This window comes from Neodiprion lecontei, chromosome 2 (genome assembly GCF_021901455.1).
Source record: "Neodiprion lecontei isolate iyNeoLeco1 chromosome 2, iyNeoLeco1.1, whole genome shotgun sequence".
In the NCBI taxonomy this organism is placed as follows: Eukaryota; Metazoa; Arthropoda; class Insecta; order Hymenoptera; family Diprionidae; genus Neodiprion; species Neodiprion lecontei.
In genome coordinates, this window is record NC_060261.1 from 16,533,423 (window position 1) to 16,557,455 (window position 24,033).

Here is a 24,033-nt window from a genome sequence, read left to right on the forward strand (position 1 = left end):
TGACGTTGCGAGTATATCCTCCCCACTCCTCGGTCTCCGTAGTCAAGCTAATCCCCCCCACCAAACCCACCCTAAGAATGCTGTTTCATTCGGATCCACCGCCATCACCGCAAGTAACATTGCCGAAGATTTTTAACCATTCGTGGTTAAGTACACTTCCAAATTCAAATTCGGTGGTCTAGGCATTCAAGATTACGTACGAAAAGTCGGTTTATGAGAAATCAAATGGCATCATGTTAAAAAAAACAATTATGAAGAGGTCAATGCTTCAAGAAGACACTTTCACCACAATATCATAACTTTGTCAATTTTTTGCACTTTCAACTAAAATTTGGAGGAGACTCTTCTTAGGTGTGATATTTTCGAGAAAGGAATAGTAACATAGTGTGCTGTCTAACATAAGAAAGCTTTTTCTTCTTCGCGCACGATGCTGCTTTATCGGGCTGTCAACTCAAGACTTGACGCTTGATTCAAATTACTAACGGTCCGTACTTAAAGGGAAGACCTTAAATCCTAAGTATATGGCAACTGAAATCTCGTTTGAAGCCAAAGACTATTAAATATTTAGGCCAAAAGTAGATCGAAGGGTCGATTCTACTCCGTGTGAACAGGAAGGATTAAACTGTTTATTCTTTTTTCCTATCAACTTTCGATTCGAACGGTATAAAGCTTATTCATCCTTAACATCATGTTTTTACATTTCAAAATGTGATGAAACCTGATCTCTAAGAGCGTGGGAGAAATGTCGATTGCGTTATTACTGCTCAGTCTAAGAAGGTTCGTGAGGTTCTAGGATATAAACCGCTGCCTCGTGTTATTGCTTAACTCTATATCGAACGTCTTCGCAGCGGAGAAAATTGCAAACAGACGATGAGAGAGAGCCCCTGGATATAAGATCGGCGGATTGAGATGCTTAGATGGAGTTCCTGCACTCCCGATTGGGGATATTGCCAAGGCCTTGTCATCGGCCACGGTATCAGAAACTCATTTTCGGCTCAAGTCGTCATCCAAAAATCCCATCGTCCCAAATCCGCTAGACCATCTTCCGTCTTCGCCTTCCTCAACACGGTGATTCTTCACGCCCATCGTCACAAGACCTCGCTGCAATTACCCCTTGCGATACAGGGTGGCAAAAATAAATGAGAGACACTAAACCGTCCGTCAATAAAACCTCAAACAAAGCCGAACAAACTGCCAGCACAATTTGATCGCAGTAGAGAAACGGCAAGAATATTCGGTAATATTACCACCTCCGGTTTTCTCACATCACCCTTTTTGGAATTCCCGCGATTCGAGTAATATTTGACCAGATTTTTGTTCTTATGGCTTTTGAAAGAACACGGAGTTGAATAAATTTTACTTTAACATAGTTCACGATTTGGTAATGAGCAAAAGGAAACCTTACGGGTCGTGCGAATTTTCTCACCAGCTAAAATATCCCAGCTGCGATCGATTAAGTAATCTAGTGTCCATTGTCCCCAGGAAACGGCAAATCCTGCAAGCGATTCGTTGAATTTTCTGTTTCCTAACTGTCTAAGGCATTAAAAATTTCCTCTACCTGCATTACGTATAAGTATTTAATTCAATACTTCCCAACTGCTCAAACAATTCCGTTAACTCGGTGTGGTAGTTTTTAAATATGTAATGCTTATAAAATCGTTCAGAATCTGCGAATTATTTTGCTCTATTGAAATGTTGCAGAAAGTTATCAACTCTCAGGTATTGAGTTTTAAAGGTGATCCTGCAACAAACTATTCTTACTCCTGTAAGAATCTAGACGTCACATGTATATGTTCACACATATACGTATGGTGTCGATCATCATGAGACTGCGAGGATAGTCAGTCGGTCAGTATCCGTATAGTCATTCACATCAATCATAAGTGTGTCAACTCCAATTAACGCATAAGCATCGAGACGGAATTTTAATTATTTATTTATTTGTTTTGTGGAATCCCTTCGAACCTTGTTGGGAAAGTTTACGAAAATTCTGACACCAATTACCAGATTAATCGAAGTATATATTATATAAGGACTGACGACTCAACATAAAGGATAAACATTTATTTTTAACGTACGACGCCTCGGAAAGATAAGAGTTACTTTTAAGTATTTATTTTTGTCTTGTTTTATTTCATCTCACATCAATATTTCTGGCCAGTTTGATCTGTATAACTACTTATATAATTATAAGATTTACATCACCATTATGCGTTTATAGCACCTGACCTACCAATATAAGAAATTCGGTACACTCCTCTGTATTTATTAAACAATGGGCCATTTAAATATTATACGTCACGCTGTTTTCGGCCATTTTGATCCCCCTCCTTCGCACAATTGAAAATTTGTTGACAATATGACGGATAATATTAATTGTCCGATCGAGAACAAATAAAAAAACATAAAAAAGAGCCTCCCCCCCACCTCCCCGAGAGTGTGACGTAACATTTGAATGGCCCATAAATACTGGCAATATTTTAATTACCCCAAAAAAAAAAATGTTAACACTCTTCGAGTTTCGCCATAAAAATAAGGAAAACTAGTAAATTCGTGATAAAATTGGAATCGATATCTCTGAATGGCACGATGCTTCACGAGCGCGTTGAACATTGGTGACAAAAGATGGATCCACTGCTCTGATTTTAGATAACTCGTATGAGAAACTGCAATATCGATTACCAAAGGTGCAGACTTCGTCGTCGGCTGTAGAATCGCCTTAACCGCAGTTCCACAACTCCATGGAGGGCGACAACAACCTCAAACCGTGAAGTTAGTGCCACAGTTTACGAAATGTTTGGAACTAGAACCGTTTGCCAACTAATTTCGATAGAATTTCTTACGGCATAACTCGCCTCGCTCGCGAAACCGCATATATGTACAATACAATATACCACTGGTGGAAACGGAAGCTGAAGTCCGGTATACCTACCGGAACTGTGCAAGTACGGAGCTGTTTGTCGTTAATTAACGAAATTGGAATTGCTCGGGGAAATTACATTGTCAGGGGTACAAAGCTGTGTCAACTATCACGATTACGATTACAAATATACCTGAGTGTATACATCAGATGGATTATATCGGCTACGGCGAGTATTTAAAACCGTTAAAAACATTTGACAATTAATTGTATGGGAAAAAAAAAATTAGGAAATAAAAATAAATCCAATATTAAAAATGTATTACAAGCTACATTTGCATTTTGTATTAAGAGCGCGATAAGATGTAAATTGAATTTGAAATTAGTAATTTATACCTTCGATTTAACCACGATTTTCACATGTAATTGATAATTCCATTCGCATAACTTACAATCTTCAAATGTAATTGATATGATTACGAATTTTTTACTCGATCCAGCTACACGTTTTCAATATCATCAGTCACTGCCTTATGTTTGAAACTCCTTGTGCGAGCCGGATGTGGACGGAGATATACGGATCAATCATTTGTCAGTATGATCTATGTACTAAAAGTACGTATGTAACATATAAATAAAAATTTCATTTATATTTTATTTTATACTGAATGCAAACTTGATGTTGAATTGATTATTATTAATTTTATACCCCATTAATTTGTACTGAATGTAATTTTTATATTATAGTCATCTCATTCACAAATCGTACTTGTATTTGTAATTGAGCAATCACAATTTTGACCATCAGTGATGGTAACATCGAAACACGGCGAACTCCGAACGAGTTTATTCAGCTGAAAATGAAAGTTGGCACATCGGCGATCAGTCTCGCTGTTCAAAATTTGAACAGCTGATAATTAATCGCTAGAAATTGAATCACTGATGCAAATTTTCATAAGAGACCAAAATAAATTATGTCAAGCACGCCATCTGTGCCTGTGAATTTGGGTTTACATTTAAAAAATACCACACGTGTACACGAGGATACAGCCAATCGAAATAACTGCCCCGTTTGTCGACTCAGCTGTGAACACAATATCGAGATGGAGACGGGAAAATTTTATTACTGTAGAGTAATTGCTATTTCAACAGCAAAGCAGCCGAAAAAATATGGACTCCATAACTGTATCCGTTAAATTGAATTCAGAAGAGTCCAGTTTTTCTACAAAACATTGCGCAACTGCTTATTGATTCAACAACTTAGTCGTGTTGATTTCAGAATTGTCATGAAAAAGTAATGATAACTACAACAAAATTTTCATTAATTGTACCCAGAATATTACCTTTCGATGATGGTAAAAAATAAAAGTAGTCAAGACGATGAGCTTTTTACTCAGCGTTGCGTTATTTTCGTCTTACGACATATTATAGTGAAGTAATTATCTTGATGAATGTATTTAAGAGGGTGCTCTTGTTCATTTCGACGTTGTACATATCTTCAAATATCAACGTCCACGCATCTCACTAGCGAAAACGGGCCTGACAGCCACATTCTAAACACAATTCTGAAAAAAAACACTCCAATACATTTTCATTTGACGGAGAAATAATGAAATGGCTTGAATTCTATGTATTTACTATTGCGATTTTGTAGAATCCGTGACATTTCTTCATTTCTACGTCAAATGAAAATGTGTTGGGAGTGTTTTTGTTCAGAGTTGCGTATAGAACGGGGCTGTTGAGCCCTTTTTCGCATTTAAGATACGTGGACTTAGATATTCAGAGATATACACGTTAAAGTCGAAGTCGATCGGGGCACCCCCTCAACGTACGATTTTTCTCGAATATACCCCTGAAAGTGGATAGAATTTTTGAAAGTTGAGAAATAATTATCACCATTAGACATTCAATGGTTAACGAGGTAAATAGAAAAAATGAAGTTTTTATCAGTTGCAGAATCTTGATTCATACATTTAATCGATCTCTTTAAAACAGATAACTTTAAAGCGGTTACGCTTCTTCCAGTGTTGCAGTGCAGTTTACTGCATCGTTGTAAAGATCTGTTACATACGTTACGAGCGTTGCAATTTCGGCTGCGTAGTTGCAGGATGGTACCCCAACCAGAAACTCTAGGTAGCTCCCCATGGTCGTGTTTGCCAAATTCGCGACAGTGTACCATCTTGCGATGACAGCGTTGAAGTCATCTTGAAGCTGGAACACAAGATAAAAATGATGTTGCCGACTATTATTCAAGTGTATACATTAACCCTTGGCGGCCACACGGGGTAACTAGTTGCCCCAGGCTCAGGAGATGTGAAATTAGAGGTCTGGAACCTTTGAAATTGATACAAGTAACGACATCTGCCGGTAGTAGACAAGTGTGATAAAAATCATTCGAAATGTCGAAGAACTCTTCAACAAACATGATGTTAGAAGTCTTAAAACACCCATATGTGTCTTGTGCAACTAGATTTTTCAGCGTGGGGTAATGAGTTAGCCCATGTGGCCGCTAAGGGTTAATCAGGCATCTCGTTTCAAGTGCAATTTTCGTATCCGAAAAAGTCGAAAGGGCTTCAAAAGAGAGATAAGATGATATAATCGACAATATTCTTAACCACACGGCACGCAATATTGCAAAAGCATTGGAATGATGTAAGAGTAACGAATTTCGCAACATTTTAACTTTGTGCAATATTGCAAAAATGTTGCAGCAACTTATATTTTCAAACCTTGAGCGATTATCTCAGATACGTTTTACGATATTGTAGGAACGTAACTTTGCGAAGTTTCAAATATTTCAACGTTATGCAATATTGGAGACGTAACTTTTCAAGGTTTGACACATTCCAGACACTTTGTGCAATGTTTTTGCAATGTAGCAACACCGTGCGGCGATGTTTTAATTTCCACTCCCTTACATTGCACTTGCAATCTCACGGCAACGATTCAATAAAATATTATCTAAATATTTCAAACCAAAATTGACATATTCCTGCAATATTTCTTATATTATACTCACGTCAAATAGGCACTCCATATCACTAGCGGGATCGGCCGTGTAACATGTATATAAGTCTGTCATCGGGTCGTCCCAATCGCTTATGAAGTCCGCGATTGTCGTCAGAGACGCTTTGTTGACGGAATCCAGTTCAGTTATCAAATTATTCCAGCAGGTCGTTGCATTGGCAACAATTTCTGTCGCTGTAGCGGTAGCATTCGTCAGTGAAGGAATGCACGAGGAAACGTTAACCGAAGACGAAACTACTAGTGCATCCAAGTCTTCCGAAGTCTAGTCGGGAATCAATTTCGTATTACGAATTATCCAGCAGAAAACTATTTTGCCCACCCGGAAGAATTAGAAGCTAATCCAAGCAACTGAACTTTGATTGTACATTAATCTACTAGATAAAGTTTGTCTGCTATACATATGAATGATCGCTTGAATCAGTGAAATTTCTGACTCTCAAAAATTCGCGATTCTTTGGCGATATCTTATTTTACCAGTTTGAAATGTAAAACTTCTTTAAATTGAGGGGATATTTTCGTCTGGAGCGTTGTTATCAAGGAGATTTTCTGTGGTTGAAAAACGCTGGTCAAGTTCCGTAAGATTCAAACTCGAATGGTGTTTTTTTTTTTTTTTTCTTAAGAATATTGTTATAAACAGCGTTCCGTATGGAAGCATTTCCTCGAATCAATCTGCTGTTTATGAATTGTTGGTGGGTTTCTGTACAACTAGGAATATAGTGGCCGATGACGGTCAATTTTTGAAGATGCGTATTTCTAACTTTGGGCAATGGAGTAAAAAAAACCTTGCGGTTAAACTTACCGTTTCGATCTGTGTAACCAATGTCTCGTTCATGGTAGTCAAAGTTGAATTACCAAGAGTTTCTGAGAAGCTCGTACTATTTGTAATCTTCGTTTCCAATAGCGTAGATGAATTCATGGAATTATATCCCCGCTTCTCAAACAGCGAAATTATTGAGGCGACGCTAGCCGCTTCCAAGGTTGACATTCTAGCTTGAACACCCTGCGAAAATGTGATAATAACAATAAGCCAAATGATAAGCAGTCTACGAAACTCGATTCTGAGATCGCAATCAGCATAAAAGAAAGATAAAATCTGTTTGCTAAGATTATAAAGACCCTAAGGACCGATTTTCAATAAAAAAATCTATCACGATCTATTTCATCGATGCCATGATTGTTCTTTTTTTTTTTATAAGACTAATTGTAAGTTTCTTTTTTCTTTACGAATTCACTGAAAAAAACGCATTTGATTTTTTTCCATCAAAGATCAATTTGATATCGCCATTTGGTGATCAAACTCAATATCCGTGCTATATTGAAAATTACAGTCTCGTTTAGTTAATTCCTGGGTTTTTTACTCACGTATGCAGTGAGCAGAATGCACAAAGTAGTTGCGAATGTTTCCATATTGAGCGGACGTCGTTGTCAAGTTGAAATTTTATTAGACTCGATACTTCGAAATTTGCGATCTCTTTATATACGCGATCACACGAGCGATAAAGCTGTGCGCAATTACAACACTTGTGTAAACTTCGATATGGGCTCGAGATATCTGCACAAATTTTATTTTCACATCGTTCGTCTGCTGCTGAGCTGCACCTAACTATTAGAAAGAAAATGTTTTTGATAACGAACGAAATCGATTAAATATCCACCATTATTCGTCTTAAAATAATCACAAATAATCTATTGAGATCGGAAACACTTCTTCCATATTTTAAACTCGGTAAAGTTGAGAGCATGAAATTTTACTCGAATAAAGTGTATGATTTTATCTTTAAAGACAATAATTTTCTTCTGGCTTACAAGAAAAGGTGTGTGCGTGTGCTACCTCCCCCCCCCCCCCCCCCCCCCACCCGCCCCAGTTCGTTCATTTTGGGATATGTTATTCTTCAACCAAATCTACGCGACACGTGCGGTATTACATCTGTGGAACAATGGTTTAAAGAGCTGAAATCAAACCCCAAAGTTGGGCATCCTCGGTGGTAGTTTCGCAGTTTCCCATGCTTTCACATGAGATATGTGAATGAAATCAATTCCCATGGCGAATAATGGAAAATACATTCTGTTCGATCACGACGGGGTTGAATGGTAAAAAATTATAGGGATCCAGAGTTACAAATTATTTATAACTAAAAAACTACTGCTCATGGCTGAACGCAATAAATTGCATTTAACGGAGCAGAAAAGAGTAGGAGACATGCGCTTTCACGTTTCTCGAAATAATGTCACATAGGGGGTGAACTACTCATATACACGTGCAACCAAATTCCCACTAAATTGGTACTATTTTGCTTCGGTTCGTCTTATTTACCTAATATTGCAAAGCTCTTCCTGAGCAAAATTGAGGAGCTTATTCGTTTGGGTAGCATTCGGTTGCATTAATCACAAAAACCACCCCCCCAAAGAGTATCCCTGGTTAAGAGGGGCCAAATGCCTCTGTCTTGGAATTGTCAAACAATGCGCTCAGAAATGTTTCTCAAGTCAAAAATACATGTGCTCAACGGCTCATAACTCAATAACTCCCGTCACCCTTTACGAGGGATGAAAAATGAAATTTGATGCATTCGATTTTTCATCTCAAGACTCGATTGACGGATCCTTACGAAAAAAATTACGGATGTCCATTACCAAAAAACCCCTTATGCAAATTGATTTGGACGCGAGGGGGAGCTCCCAAGATTCCGAAAAAAATTCATAAAAATGAAACATCGGTACATTTCGAAAGCTAATCGATGTAACTAAGGCTTGTTTTTTGTGATTTTGTCGATTCGGGTGTAAATTACCTCCACGATTTATTTCAGACTTTCTTGCGTAGTGCACCACGTCAAAACGACGAATTTTGCATTTTTTCGCAACTCTTTCACTATTTCCAACCATGTCTGAAGTAAAAGTTGTCTGAATAGCTATAGAATATCGAGATTTGCCTTTTAAATTTACCATACCTAATATATTCAGCCTCGCCACCCTGTATATGAGAGCATTGAGTCGATAAAATGTCTTACTTAAGGTGTAAAAATAATAAGTCGTAACAGTTTTATTCTTTTTATTTTCAGTTCATCAACAGGTTAAAGGCAGATTTTCTGCAAAAACATAATACCGGTGATAACTATGATGATGATGTATGGGATTGAAAGATTCTTGTGCGAAAGTCGTTCGTGACCGCATATCATTACGGAATATGTTACTAATGGCAATTAGCAGTCACTGTTTTGAACAAATATGTAAAAACAATTGTTTTATGCTCTTACCCGTAATTGTGTAAATATTCCTTGCAACTGAGTACAGTCCTGATCACTGTCTTCATCAGCAATGGGATAATCGTTTCCCACGTGAAATAATTTCGTTAGAATTTGCGCGGATCGAATTATTTTTGATAAGTACTGGCCGTAAGATAGGTGGTATAGTCTTCGTCGTGATGTATGTAACACTTGTACGTTTTTATGCGATATCCCTTGATTTTATTTAAAACCTTGTGATTCCAAGTTCTTTCTTCCGATAACTCAATAAAAGCGAATGATTTTCTCCAAGCATTTCTCCTAAGTGGGATACAGCCTGGAAAAGTTGATAGGATCCAGTGATGAGGACAAGATATCTCCATTGTAAATGTTGAGTTACAAGGAATATTTACACGGTTATGGATAAGAGCATAAAACAATTTCTTTCGCATATTTCTTCAAAACAGTGACTGCTAATTGCCATTAGTAAAATATTCCGTAATGATATGCGGTCACGAACGACTTTCGCACAAGAATCTTTCAATCCCATACATCATCATCATAGTTATCACCTGTATTATATTTTTGCAGAAAATCTGCCTTTAACCTGTTGATGAACTGAAAATAAAAAGAATAAAACTGTTACGACTTATTATTTTTACACCTTAAGTAAGACATTTTATCGACTCAATGCTCTCATATACAGGGTGGCGAGGCTGGATATATTAGGTATGGTAAATTTAAAAGGCAAATCTCGATATTCTATAGCTATTCAAACAACTTTTACTTAAGACATGGTTGGAAATAGTGAAAGAGTTGCGAAAAAATGCAAAATTCGACATTTTGACGTGGTGCACTACGCACGAAAGTCTGAAATAAATCGTGGAGGTAATTGACACCCGAATCGACAAAATTACAAAAAAAAGCCTTAGTTACATCGATTAGCTTTCGAAATGTACCGATGTTTCATTTTTATGAATTTTTTTCGGAATCTCGGGAGCTGCCCCTCGCGTCCAAATCAATTCGCATAAGGGGTTTTTCGGTAATGGACATCCGTAATTTTTTTCGTAAGGATCCGTCAATCGAGTCTTGAGATGAAAAATCGAATGCATAAATTTCATTTTTCACCCCCCCTGAAGGGTGACGGGAGTTATTGAGTTATGAGCCATTGAGCGCATGTATTTTTGACTTGAGAAACATTTCCGAGCGCATTGTTTGACAATCCCAAGACAGAGGCATTTGGCCCCTCTTACACAGGGATACTCTTTGGGGGGGTGGTTTTTGTGATTAATGCAACCGAATGCTACCCAAACGAATAAGCTCCTCAATTTTGCTCAGGAAGAGCTTTGCAATATTAGGTAAATAAGACGAACCGAAGCAAAATAGTACCAATTTAGTGGGAATTTGGTTGCACGTGTACATGAGTAGTTCACCCCCTATGTGACATTATTTCGAGAAACGCGAAAGCGCATGTCTCCTACTTTTTTCTGCTCCGTTAAATGCAATTTATTGCGTTCAAGCATGAGCAATAGTTTTTTAGTTATAAATAATTTGTAACTCTGGACCCCTATAATTTTTTACCATTCAACCCCGTTGTGATCGAACAGAATGTATTTTCCATTATTCGCCATGGGAATTGATTTCATTCACATATCTCATGTGGAAGCATGGGAAACTGCGAAACTACCACTGAGGATGCCCAACTTTGAGGTTTAATTTCAGCCGTTTAAACCGTTTTGCCGCAGACACAAAAATACACGTGTCGCTTGGATTTCGATGAAGAATAACATATCCTAAAATAAACAAAATCGTAGGGGAACACCTCGGGCCCCTTCCTTGTTGGAAATAAGATTGCCTCGGATAAAATAAAGTTTATAATTTTCAAATTAATCAGTTCTTCAAAATTTTATCAGTTCCTTGCATTGACTGAACAACTTGATTACGATTTTAAAACGAAATAAAGTTATTGTTTAAACTCAGAGCGTTTCTTGAGGTTCCTCAATCTTCGCTTTGCTATTAGTATTTTTCAATGGAACAAACTTCTGTCTGCTGACTTATGTTTTACATTCTGTTGCATCGTTTCATGCACGAAAGCTTATCAATGTCTAAAATTTGGATACTCAGTAGATTGGGAGGAGTGAAGAAACATTTGCAGAATATTTTAAAAATAACAGAATGCCAAAATCAATATTAATCTTCATTTTCGTCACGACCAACTGTATTTACAAATGCGGATGTGTGATCAAAAATTCTGTTCACGCATTGGTGGCCATAAATTACGAGAGAATACGAAAATCGAGCCATTGGTAATGAAAAACATCGGACCAGAAAGTTATTTTACTGTTCTTACGCCATCGCTATTTTCAACCCAAAGTAAGCAAGAACGAATTAAATTCGCAACTTTACAAATAAGGAAGATGCTCACTCATTACATAATTTCTTTCGAACCGCACGTGCCGAAATTCCAAATCAGTAATCAATAAATTTCTGATGTTTACGTAGCAGCTACATATTTGTTCAACGAATTTCATCCACGCGCTTACAGTTTTCGGAATTTATTAAATACGATTTCAGTATTCACGTAAATTGTGATATGAATTAAATTTAGCATCGAAATAAAATTTCGATATAAAAGTAATACATATTTTATATTCGTGAAGGTTTCGTAGAAACTGAAAAAAGTAGCGATACTGAACTTGCACCAGCCATCTATAAATTTTCAACTTGCGTTGTTATCATTCCAATGCATCGTCAAATGATTTTCACTTGCCTTGCCGATCCATTCCAACCACAACCAACCAATGTGATAAACGTACAGAATCGACGAGAAAAAATCACAGTTATCAGAACGCACTATACTGAAATTCGCATTCACAAAGACATGTATTGCGTAAAAGAACACATTTTGAAGGAAAGTTAAATTCATGGAATTAAAACGGCTTTCGTCAGATGTTCGTAATCGTGAAGCAAAATTTGTCACGGTCATAGCCAGACGGCGAGCGGATATAAGACTATGGTTAAAGGTATATGATTCAATTGTGACTTCAATCCCTTTTTCATCTTTCAAGGAATTCGGGGACCCATTTGGCATTGAACAAATAACTCGAGCTGATGAATGAAAATAAAATCAGCATTTTTGATAGAAAAAAAAAAAAAAAAAAACATTGGCGTAACATTTTCATAGAATTTTACAGTTTTGTAGTTCTCACAGGTGAAACGATTCGCAAAAACTTCAACTGTCTTACTAATCAGCAAGTTTTTACTTCTTCAGTGATTTTACTTCATTCCATGGTTGGAGTGGAAAACAGCGTTTTCAGGCTTCGGTAATCGATCAAGTGACTAATTTCACTCAAGGCATTTCTCATCTGGGCTATTTTTAAATAAAATCTAGTGTTCCGGATCTGGCGAATATCTTTCATAATTGAAAGCTTTGACTTTGTGAGATGTGCGCAGTACTGGATGCGGGAAGGAATCGTTTGTGTGGCGAACGTCTGCTCTTTACACGAGTGGGAGCAAGGTATTTTGATGTGAAATAAGCTTATTAATTAATCAATAATAAAATGAATTATATCGGAATAAAACTGTATTGTATTAACAATTATGTATGGATATAGTAAATATTGTCACTCCGGTATAAATTGCGACAAATTCTATGTAGAACTGCTTTCCAAATCCGTCAAACAAGTTTCCGCATCGATGTAATAGTCTTTCACAGCCGTTGCGAAATTCACCACCGCAGTTGCGTTCAAGCAATTGAACACCTTGTAGGAAAAATCGCTGGACGTCTTGGCGAATTTGTTTTCCATTGCCGCGACGGTGTTTAATAACAAAGCCTCATGGGTGATGTTCGATCCAGCCTGGCGTGAATGGTAAAAAACATTTGTTTAATGTCACAATTGATCAGGCTAAAGTTTGTAACGTTATTGTAATGATGCGTCTTTAGAAATAATTGTTATTTTGCAACTCAAGGTCTACCTGAGATTTAGTAAACCGTTAATCATCAACGGCATGAACAAACACAGATTTTGTAAAATCAACTGCTTCAGTTATTCTAAAGTGAAAAATAGTATCTTGTTTCAACCTTTCGATACGTTGACGTAACTAACTTCAGCCTCGTCAAAATTATCAAGACAAATACGAACGATGAACATACTTCCGAATAATTCTAAGAACTGCAAATTTCAGTCACATTCTAAGAACAAGTTTGATAATGATCCAAAAAAAATAGATCTAAAACACATTTTTTGGTTAACTGTAAAACATTAAGCAGAATCTCTGACAGTGGGTCCTAACGAATATTGAGAGTTTGAAACGTGTTGAGAAAAAAAATAAAATAAACAAATCAGAATGAAACAGGAAGCCAATCCTGCTGTATGTATGACTTACGCCTGTCACGTCGGTGTAGAAATTGAATATCGATTCATCGTCGGCCGCCGCGATCTTCCGTAACTTCAGCAGCAGAAAGTCTGCGGCTTCATCGACGTAGTCGCTGAACGTCTGGCAAGAGGACTCTGCACTGGACACGTAGCACTCGATGCAATCGCATATTTCGTCTACGAGAGCATCAGCCTTCGTGTACTCATCCGACCACGAGACATCGCACGTGTCGTAATCGACACTGGTGGAACTCACCAAGGTATTCCACTGCGCTTCGTACTGTTGGATGATGCAATTTTTTCAAATTACAGTCACGATTGAGAAATTCCGAATTTGAGAAGTTTCGAAAGCGCCGAATTCAGAATTTTTTGGAGGTGAAACTTGAAGTGAAGAAATCATACTTTGACGACACGTCAAAGTTTCGAATGGTCCGAAACCCTGGGCTCAAAGTTCCGAGAGGAAAAGACGAGAAAATTTAAATATCTGAAATACCGAAATTCCGAATGATCGAAGATTTTCTGTCTTGGCGGAATTTCACCACTTTGATCTTTCGTCGTTTTGGATTATCGATATTTTTACGTCCGTAATCCTGGTAGTTCTGTTTTTTATTTCGAAATTTCACTCCATAGAAACTTTATTTTTCGGAATTCTACTCTATCGGAACTTTGCTCTGACGTTATTGAATTTTCGGAATCTTGCATTTCGGAACTTTGAGCCGTCGGGTTTCCGACCATTCGAAACTTTGTTGTCTCGTAAAAGTCCGACTTCATTACTTCAAATTTCGGAATTAGGGCGCTTTCGGAACTTTAACCCCGCCCCTTCTTTTCCATATTTTCAGGTTATGGTCGCCTTACCTTGCTGACCATTCCTACCACAGTTCCATTTACAGTGCTCTCAATAGCCGAAGCGTTGGATTTCACGTAATCCAATTCATCGGCCATCGCTGATTGTGCGTTGTAGATCGCGATGATTTCCCTGTCTACCTTCAGAATCATGCGGGTAACAATTTTGGTAATATCAGCTTCGCTGCAGCTGGTACCCTGAGAGTCAAATTTATTTGAATCAGACATAGTTTTCGTCAATCTGAAGTCGTGGTGAAAGTAAGAGAAAACGGAAATCGATGGCGTTTGTGGCAGTAGTAACAGAGGTTATGGATTCATAAACTTATCGAGTACAGTAATTATTCCGAAGTCACGTTGTTGTTGGGAATGCAATCGACTATTTTACAGGCAAACCAAAATGAGGTCTAGTGTTCAATCGTGAAACTATCCGACTAATATCCTGCAAAGTCAAATTTCTATGACTCAATGAATAAAGCAAGACTATTGCAGTAAAATATACGTGATAATGTGCAGTTTTCAATTTCGGGGTAAAATATTTGCGGCGTGAAAATCCGACATCGGTGCGCGAATAAAACGACAGAATATTTCAAGTTAAATAACGTAATTCCGGTGAAATTTCGACGCAGCATAAGTTGGATAATCAAATATAGCGAGACTTGTTGAAAAAAAAAGGAATTAATCGAAAATAAATTGACCGATAGTTTGAAAAATTGTAAAATCCAATGAAATAAATCTAATATCGATCAACCAATAAATACCTACAGTTTGAGTTCTCACTAAAACACTTGGGGTATTTCTATCAGTTCATTCCATTGGCTGAACCTCTAACAGAAAGGTGACATCCATGAATTCTGTATCAATTTTCAAGTAAGCTGTTGCGAGTATACAAATCTGCGATTATTTTGCAAAGTTTCATGGCTTGCGGTTATGAAAGTCAACCTTCCTAGTTTCTGATTTAGTTTTCGTTGGTTGAAACACAACTTCAAAAGCATCATTCTCTGTGAATTGCATCTTGTCATCGTTGACTGTTTCAACCAACGAAAATTTAATCATATAATAAACACAGTCACGAACTTCAAACTCATCTACCTAGTTTCATATTTATTCTTTCGTACTTACATAAACAATGGCCAGGAGGCACAAGACAACCGCGAATTTTCCCATATTGTGTGATGTTCGTTCAGCTTGGCTGTTGAATGCGGACGGAGACTCAGTGCGCCGAAATTTGCAATCTCTTTATATATACTGATGAAACTCACGAACCCGTGCGCAAATGTAACACTTGTGTAAGCCTCGAAATCGGCTGATAAAATCTACAAAGTAAATATTGTTACCGCTTCGAAAACTACCGTGAATTGATCCTAAAATCGAACTTTCCACTCCGAATGTATCATCTATCATTAAATACGAATTACTGTACAAATCAGAAAAACTCTCTCAAGTAAAATAATCAATTTTCCTCACGGAGAAAAAAAAAATTAACTGCATCGTGAACGAGTATTGAGTGATTTTCGACCTGCCTAGTTGGAGTGTGAAAATTTTACAGTAGAATACGTTGTACTTGATATTCTTTCATATTATTACCAGTCTCTGTTGAGGCACTGTGATCGTAAAACGTACTGATAAATAGGTTTTTCGTCGCGACAAACGTATTTTATTTAACTTGGATGCAAGTTGCAGTAATTATGTAACCGTTTTTTAGAATTCTCAAGCCGCATCAGTGGCGTGAATACTGAAGTGCAAAAAAACGTTGACACTGTATATTCCGGAAAGCAAAAACGACCAATTCGGATAAAACTTTTGAGCAAACTCAAATGCTTGATGAATATGGTAGATGGAATTTTTCACAAAAACATGGCAAGTGTTTCAACTTTTCAGTAACAATTATTACATACATCTCATTTGTGAGAGGAAAATGCCTACATCGATTTTAAAGAAGTTTTGTTGAAAAGTCAAGTATTCTATCGGTGCGTTTATTTGTATTTTTATCTTTTTTAATGTACATTCTGATATTTCCAGTTACAAAATAGCGGTTATCTGAACTCTCGAAATATTAATAACTCTTGCAAATTTTTTACGATTTAATTCGGTTAAATTTATACCAATGAGTGACGTTTTTTCTAATTTTTTAAATCAGAAGCCTTTATATCCTCTCGATTAATCTCAGTACAAAAATCATGTCCGTAATTAACAAAAAAAAACGAAACTCAATTACAGAAAATTTCATCTTAGCAACGAAAAAAAAATTGTCTCGTCCAAACACTCATTTTGAAATTAATTTCCACATACATCCAACAAACCAAATTCTGTCATGAAAAATATTAGGAAATATTTGTCATCCTGGTCGTAAAGAATTGGTAGAATTTCCAAAATATTCGAAAAATTACTACTTGACCCTTCACGGTCGCACTTATTTGTCGTCAATGAAACAAGGTTGACGAAAAAAAATCTAAAATAAAATAAGAAAGAGATGGAGAATGTCTTGGAGTCCAGTTGCAATGACGGATAGTGTGGATCAGATCTAAAATTATTTGCAAGAATTACCGCATATGTTATTTTATTTGTACTTGCGTCGGGGTAAACAAAGCAGTCGCGATTTTTAAGTCACAATAAGCGACTGTCACAGATGAATAAACTAATTGGTAGGTAAATGCGGGTATAGAATCAAACCCCGAAAATCGATGATCCGTACTTTATACCTATACAGAGTAAGTGAATTGAAACTCCGAGAATGGAAGGAGCTTAGTTGATGAATTTGGCCTCAGCCAATCTGTCAAATGATAACAAAGATATGACAATAAAGGAAAGAGGACAGCACGAAATGTCAACAATTAGGTTTGTCTTGGTATATGAAAAGTATGTTTACTCATAGTAACCACAGAAACAGATTGGCTGAAGAATAAGGCCCAATTCGTCAACTAAGCTCCACCCATTCTCGGAGTTTCAATTGACTCAGTCTGTATAATCGGTGTTAAAAGGGTTTTGAACAGATGAAAAAATAATAAGAGGAGCAAATCGCATGATCTGACTTACCGAGTAAACATCCATCTTTTTTTGTTTTATGATCGCAATCGTTACATCGAAAAAAATGGAGTCAACATGTTGCATTTGAAATTTTTAAATGTTACAATTCCTAGTATCTGATACATTTTTCCCATTTAGTTGAATACATTCGTGCAGCTTGTTGCTTATCAGACTTAACTGTGCAATATCTAATGGAAATGAATGGCGTTCGAAAGTATACTTGACGTGGATTATTAGAAATTTGATCACTCTTGTGCAGGTATCCATGAAGTATCGTTACACCAAACTCATTAATTATTAATACTCATTTTCCTTACGACCGTCTGTATCTACAAATTTCGATTTAGATTAATAACTTCTGCACGCGTATCGCTGGCAATGATTACGTTGGCAGTCTATCGATTCAGCTGAGCACACAGGATGAAATCGTTAACCATAAATAAATCGATACAGAAACGCAATTTGAATACTGTTGGCTCATCGCGATTGTCAACCTAAAGTAGGCAGGAACGGTGTGCAAACGCATAATTTTCTGTAACAATTATAATATCATCGACTTTGACAAACTTTTTTTCAAAGTAATACTAAATATCGTCGTAGCTTCTACCGTCAATCTGTTCGTTCAGATGCTTACATTTTTTGCTGCGGGCACAACTTTTTGTACCGATTTATTGTGCCACATACATGAAATGATTGTAAACGTGACAAAAGAATACAGTACAAGTAACTATATGAAAAAATAATATTGATTACTTTATTCAGTAAACAATATTGCAGAAACATTGCAGCAACGTTATTTAGCTGTGTAAAAACTAATTTAGATATATTGGGCAATATTGCAGAAATATTGCAGTGTTGTAATTTTGCAGGGTTCGAAATATTTCAGATGAATTGCACAATATTGCAGAAATATTGCAATGACGTTGCTTTATTACAATTATAAGTTTCAAATAGATTTTAAATACTTTGGGCGACATTGCAGAAATAGGTACTGCAGCAACGTAGATTCACAAGGCTTGAAATAATATGAACATATTGCGCAATCTAGCAGCCACTTTGTTGCTCCGTCACTCGGCAAAGGTTGCAAAATCTTAGATATATTGTACAAACATTGCAGTACCAGAAATATTTTAGCAACACTGCAACATCCTCAGCAATATTTTGATGTTTTCTATCGGCATGTTATACTTGCAATATTTCAGCAATGATTAGAACAAAATATTTCTGAAATATCGAAAACCAAGCTTAAAACATTGCTGCAATTTGGCCTGCATTGTTTTCAATTCAAGCACGAAAATAGATTGTTATTGTGATATTTCTGCAACTACAATTCCAACATAGAGTTACATTGTAGAAATGTGTATACAATACCACTTGCTGTGCTTTATTTCACTTGCGAAACAACATCTTTTGGTACTGATAACAAAATGAAAATACTTAAAGACAGCTCTATCATTGGGGCTTAGCCCAGAAATTTTTGTCGTAATTAATCCAAGTGTTTCACAATCAAGTTAGTCCAAGAAAATTTCAATACAGCTGAGTTTTATTAGCCAACTTAAGTAGGGATAACATATAAGTCGGACGTGAATATCTTCAAAACTCAAATTATGACGCCGTTCCAAGCAGTTTCAATGCACATTCGACTGCTACATCCAAATCCTCCTTCAAGGTGGCATTGAAACTTGTGATAGCGTTCGAGTTAACGCAGTCTGACACCGAGTCCGAAAAGGTTTGGTATTTCTCAGTAAATGCCTTCAGATTTGTCGTAATGTTTGTACAGGCCGAATCGTCCGTCGTCTCTCCGACCTGGCATATAAGACAAAAACACGATTTTCAAGCGCACGTCATAATGTGTCGATACATTTTATTATGTAAGAGTGTTTCGTTTGCAAGCAATACTTTTTCCGCTCCCACTTGGAAACCGAATGTACGAAGCAGAAAAAAAAAATCCTCGCTGAAGGATATTTTTTTAATGCAAATTAGAAAAAACACTTTCGGAATTTGAAGTTGTTTTAATTTAACTCATACGTAGAAGATGTCATTTTTATTTTTAAATTGTCACCACTCGGCAGCATTCAATATTATGGACTAATTCTTGGAAGTATTTTGTAGAGAGTTTAATTCTCTACAAAATCGTATAGTGAACAAAATCCATCGCTCAGGCGGTAAAAAGTTATAAGCCTCAGCAACTGATTTTATGTAAAATTTCTATTTTAATCATCTTCAGTGGCTCAACTATTTACAACAGAATTTCGAATGACGCTTTAGTAGAAAACTTGAATTTTTCATAAAATGCTTCCAACTTTTGCAGAATCAAGTCGATATTATTGAAGACGGCTCAACTATTTTTTAAACAATGACAACTTCACCCCGTTATTCAACCCTGATTGGTCACGCTTCGGTAGAATCGCGTAACTGTCACACGGGGTGAATTTGACCCCAATCCCAAAAAAGTAATATCCTGCTTCAACTATAAGTTCTAAAAATCTAAACAAATATCTAGGTTGTTTAAGGATCGCAGAAAAAGCTCTTTCGGTTTTCCTAGCCAAAAACGATTGTTTAAATATTGCAAAACATCGACAAAGTTAAAGTTAAGGTAATGTGTGGGGTGATATTTACCTCAAGTGACCAATTAGGGTTAACTCGAAAAACTTCAAATTCCGAGAACAACTATTTAAAATCGCATCTGACAATTAGAGATATCCTTTGACAAGAATTCTGTTGCTATGTATCACGAGTTTTTCAAGTGGAGTTGAAAATAATCCTACTCATAACTGGAACACCCTGACATCCACATGAACTACACAAATAAATTATACGTTACACAGTAAGCATCTTCCTGTTTGAAGCATTTTGTATTCCTCGAGTGCGAGTCATAGAATTAATGATCGAAAAAAAACTTTATAAACAAATAGCAAATAACGGATTAAAGAGAAGAATATACTGTTAATAGTTTCGAGTACAGTTTGTGTAAAATTTTACATGTAAAACCGGCAATTCACGCGCACTCGTGTAAAATTTGAATTAAATCGTGCGAAGATCATGGAAATTTTCTTGTTCTCATTAAGATTCGTGTAAATGATTGGCAATTGAGTGAAACCTATACGATTCCGCACGGACTTTACATGACACGAAAATTTTCAACAATTGTTCCTACAACTGCAGGAGGACCAAAATCTTACTTACTGATTCTAAACATGTATGGGCAGCTGACTCATTGTAGGAGCTGCAATCAGAAGCATCTTTTTGTAGAGTGAGCAAAGAGGTGCGGCATGTTTCAAAATCAGCAGAGACGATGTTGAAGCTGGCATTTGTCTCCGCCGTTAAAGAATCGATGCAGGCGGTTGTATTGGCTAAAATTTCAGCTGCGGCCTCTGAGTACTCATCCAATAATAAGACTTCACATGAGCTCATATCGATAGTAGTACTGTTCACTAACTCCTCCCACTGCGCCTTAGACTATTGGGATTGTGAACTTTTCTTGAGTGAATTTTCATTATTAATAATCAGATTGGAGAAAGTTGACTGAACAAATTACAAGCAATTACAAGCCCTTGAATTTTATAGGTAAATTTTGACGGTATGTGAGCCACATGATAAACTTAAACCGTACCTTAAATTTTCAGGACTTTTGACGTTTCAAACTTTAATTGAAATGAAAAGTCGTTTCTCAACTTACCTTTGTGATAGCTGCTGCCATGGAGCTGTTCAGTTTTTCCACAGCATTTTCAGCAATCGTTGCCATGTTAACTATATAAACTTTCATCGTTACAATTGTTTGATTAGCGGTGCTGTTATAATTTGTCAACTCCGAAGTGATCGCTGAAACAGCTGAAGTGGTTTCATTTGAGCCTTTGATACCCTAAAAATCAGATTCATTCGCGTCAGAGAAAGTTTGCATGAAAAAAAAATAGGGTAAAAGTATCGAAATTCTCTTTATTAGTCCAGTCAAAATAGGTCTGAATAACAAGTATCCGAGATATAGCTATATTTTTGCGTATACGGTTATTCGACCCTCAGGAACTCAAGTCTGAATTCGTTTTTGAGCTGCATAGCCGGCGTTTCGAGGAAACAGCAAAATTTAATGTTTTTTACTCAAATACTGTTATCGATAGATGAAAAATGACTTGACCATCGTGTAGAGCAGAAAATTCTACATCAAATTATGTCTTCATACGCCGGAAACTGAGTCGGATTAACAAATGAAGAAAAAAGAAATTATTTCACTAAAATTCCCCAAATGCCATCGATAAGTAGAATTTCTCTTTTCTTAATTTGTTAATTCGACTCTGTTTCCGATATATGAGGACATAATTGGATTTAGAATTTTCCGCCCTGCACGATGGTCAAGTCATTTTTCATCTATCGATATCAGTTTTTGAGGAAAACGCTAAAACGTCAAATTTTGCTGTTCTCGAAACGTCGGCTATGCAGCTCAAAATGACTTCATATTTGAGTTCCCAAGGGTCAAAAAACGCCTCAATATTTTCAAATCCGACCTATTTTGACTGAACTATTATCGTGTTGCTAGGAATTCAATTGACTCCTACGACAGGACCCCAAAATAGAATATTGCAAGATGACAGTACTTTTCAAAAGAAACACAAGAAATCAGATATCGTCAATTACATATTTAGCAGAACAAATCAAGGCCATGAATACCAGATCAATACTCGGGCAAACTGGTTCAATGCAGCGGTGATTTAAAATTTTTCAGAGGATAAGATTGTGATTACAAGAATCGAGGATCGGTAACCGCGTTTACTTATTTTACTCACGGAAACGGCGACTAGCAGGCACAAGGCACTTGCGAATTTCACCATGTCGACTGTTCTTTGTTAAGTGAAATACTTGGTACTCGGATGTGAGCAACGGCTTAATCTGGTGAAATTCGGAATATCGCTGTATATATATGTAGTGGGATTGGCGAGACCTTGGGGACATTGAACACCTGTGTAAACATCAAAATCGGTTCATTGAAATTAATTGTATAGAAATTTTGTTTCCGCTTCAAAAGCTCATACCGCGAATTGATTACACAATCCATCGCTGAACATTTGTCCAATAAAAAAACACGGAAAGAGAATAGTTGAAAAACACGAAGGATAATTTTTGAAATTTCGTAAAAACTAATCATCATTGAATTCTGCAAAACAATTTTTTCCAGCTTATGAAATATTTGGCATCATATAGGAAACCATAACTTGTATGGGATTTGCAATTCATGCTCTGAACATAAAATTTTCATTTTATACTATCTGTTCGTAATTATTTTCACAGAAATTCTTAGTTGGTCGATCAAATATATCTCAGTTTTTCTCTTAGTCACTGACCGACTGAAGAGAAGCTATTCGCAGTCGATAAAAAAAATCCACGCGAATGAGAATTGACCTTAGTAGTGGATCACTGAAAACTAAAGCTGTATTACTAAACTGCACGTTCCATACTTTTTCAACGACGCGATTTTTACTTGATAACTGCATTTTTAAAACCTTTTCAATCTCGGGTAATTCTAGTTCAATTCAGATGTTTCCGAATAATCCAAATATTTTGTGTATACAATTGACAGCTACTCTGTGCATGAGAGTTGTGCTACATGTGCGAAAGTAATGTGAACACGATTGGTTTCGGATTGCGAACGTTTGGACACAACAGTATAACACAATTAAGTTAAATCATCCAGTAACCATATTTTATTAAAAAGAGCCAGCCTTATGGCACTGAACTGCCACAAAAATTGAATGATAACTTACCGACATCAACGATTATAGCATATCAGTAAGTAATCTGTAGTGCAGGTACCGCTAACTGCCATACTGTGTTAAACAGCAATGGTCAATCTACTATTATTGACCGGACACCATAGCAACGTCTTTGTTTACCGACAACATTGAGTAACCATATCCTACCAAAGAGAGCCAGCCATATAGCTATTCTATTCCTAGTTCCGTGGAACCAGCTGGGGACAATTTTTTCGTTCAATCCAGACGAGAAATTAGGGAAAATGCTAGTTCGTAATGTCAGCAATTTGAGACAGTTCGTCGGTAAGACGAGACACCAGTGTGCGTTTCGTCGGTAACGTTGGGGTTTCTATCTTCATCTTAAGAGCGGTATGGAAAAAAATAAGACATTGATGTCGGTACATGATTTGACCATGCTATATTGTAATATTCTTTGAAATTTCGCTTACTTACCATTCAATTTTATTCACACGCCATCTTTCATTGGGCTGGCTCTCTTTATTACCTAAAATATAGTTACTCAATGCCAACAAACACTACAAATTATGTATTTTATGTAATTACGATAGCCCTCGAAACTATATTAAGTATTGCACAGGCTAGCTCTCTTTATTAAGATATGATACCCGATGATGAAATTAAAGTGTCTTGGGGCTAAATAAGTTTAGTAAAATTGCTATGTCACTTAAATATTTTATTAACCCTCGAAGCACACACCTATTGTTTCAAGCACTGTGCTCTTTTTTACGGTTGTTACGTCCAACATACCACTTCTCTCTATTTTTCCTACTCGCTAACTCTCCCACAGTTCTTACATTAATCTCATCGTCTCTGTCCTGTCCTCTTATCTCTACGTAGTCTCACGCTATTCACTATCACGCTTACTCTTCAAATTCCATTCCCTACTCCTAGCATTGTCACACCTTTTCTGCACCCGTACGTTT

The 24,033-nt window shown here is 36.7% G+C and overlaps 3 protein-coding genes across 3 annotated transcripts; all 3 read right to left on the minus strand.

Annotated features, from left to right (window-relative positions):
• Positions 1 to 4,818: 4,818 nt before the first annotated feature.
• On the minus strand, positions 4,819 to 7,358 carry LOC107223003. Its single transcript, XM_015662566.2, has 4 exons — positions 7,250 to 7,358; positions 6,687 to 6,887; positions 5,880 to 6,149; positions 4,819 to 5,071 (listed from the first exon to the last, which is right to left on the minus strand). Exons 1-4 carry the CDS (start codon positions 7,292 to 7,294, stop codon positions 4,871 to 4,873), a joined length of 717 nt encoding a protein of 238 aa, XP_015518052.2. The 5' UTR covers positions 7,295 to 7,358; the 3' UTR covers positions 4,819 to 4,870.
• Positions 7,359 to 12,670: 5,312 nt separating this feature from the next.
• LOC107223002 lies at positions 12,671 to 15,588 on the minus strand. The gene is made up of 4 exons (XM_015662565.2): positions 15,444 to 15,588; positions 14,337 to 14,522; positions 13,492 to 13,761; positions 12,671 to 12,962 (listed from the first exon to the last, which is right to left on the minus strand). Exons 1-4 carry the CDS (start codon positions 15,486 to 15,488, stop codon positions 12,756 to 12,758), a joined length of 708 nt encoding a protein of 235 aa, XP_015518051.1. The 5' UTR covers positions 15,489 to 15,588; the 3' UTR covers positions 12,671 to 12,755.
• A 3,285-nt stretch (positions 15,589 to 18,873) lies between these two features.
• LOC107223004 lies at positions 18,874 to 22,229 on the minus strand. Its single transcript, XM_015662567.2, has 4 exons — positions 22,127 to 22,229; positions 21,028 to 21,210; positions 20,535 to 20,807; positions 18,874 to 19,154 (listed from the first exon to the last, which is right to left on the minus strand). Exons 1-4 carry the CDS (start codon positions 22,169 to 22,171, stop codon positions 18,954 to 18,956), a joined length of 702 nt encoding a protein of 233 aa, XP_015518053.2. The 5' UTR covers positions 22,172 to 22,229; the 3' UTR covers positions 18,874 to 18,953.
• Positions 22,230 to 24,033: the final 1,804 nt, after the last annotated feature.

What these genes read in the sequence shown, in the direction of transcription:
- LOC107223003 (XM_015662566.2), bottom strand. Translation starts at nt 7,294, where the DNA reads ATGGAAACATTCGCAACTACTTTGTGCATTCTGCTCACTGCATAC. An exon ending in TGGTTACACAGATCGAAACG is followed by an intron (nt 6,150 to 6,686) that starts GTAAGTTTAACC and finishes ATTCCCGACTAG; the next exon opens with ACTTCGGAAGACTTGGATGC. An exon ending in ATATGGAGTGCCTATTTGAC is followed by an intron (nt 5,072 to 5,879) that starts GTGAGTATAATA and finishes CTTGTGTTCCAG; the next exon opens with CTTCAAGATGACTTCAACGC.
- LOC107223002 (XM_015662565.2), bottom strand. Translation starts at nt 15,488, where the DNA reads ATGGGAAAATTCGCGGTTGTCTTGTGCCTCCTGGCCATTGTTTAT. An exon ending in GCCTCCTGGCCATTGTTTAT is followed by an intron (nt 14,523 to 15,443) that starts GTAAGTACGAAA and finishes TTTGACTCTCAG; the next exon opens with GGTACCAGCTGCAGCGAAGC. An exon ending in TCTACACCGACGTGACAGGC is followed by an intron (nt 12,963 to 13,491) that starts GTAAGTCATACA and finishes CATTCACGCCAG; the next exon opens with GCTGGATCGAACATCACCCA.
- LOC107223004 (XM_015662567.2), bottom strand. Translation starts at nt 22,171, where the DNA reads ATGGTGAAATTCGCAAGTGCCTTGTGCCTGCTAGTCGCCGTTTCC. An exon ending in GCCTGCTAGTCGCCGTTTCC is followed by an intron (nt 21,211 to 22,126) that starts GTGAGTAAAATA and finishes TCTGATTTTTAG; the next exon opens with GGTATCAAAGGCTCAAATGA. An exon ending in CCCATACATGTTTAGAATCA is followed by an intron (nt 19,155 to 20,534) that starts GTAAGTAAGATT and finishes CTTATATGCCAG; the next exon opens with GTCGGAGAGACGACGGACGA.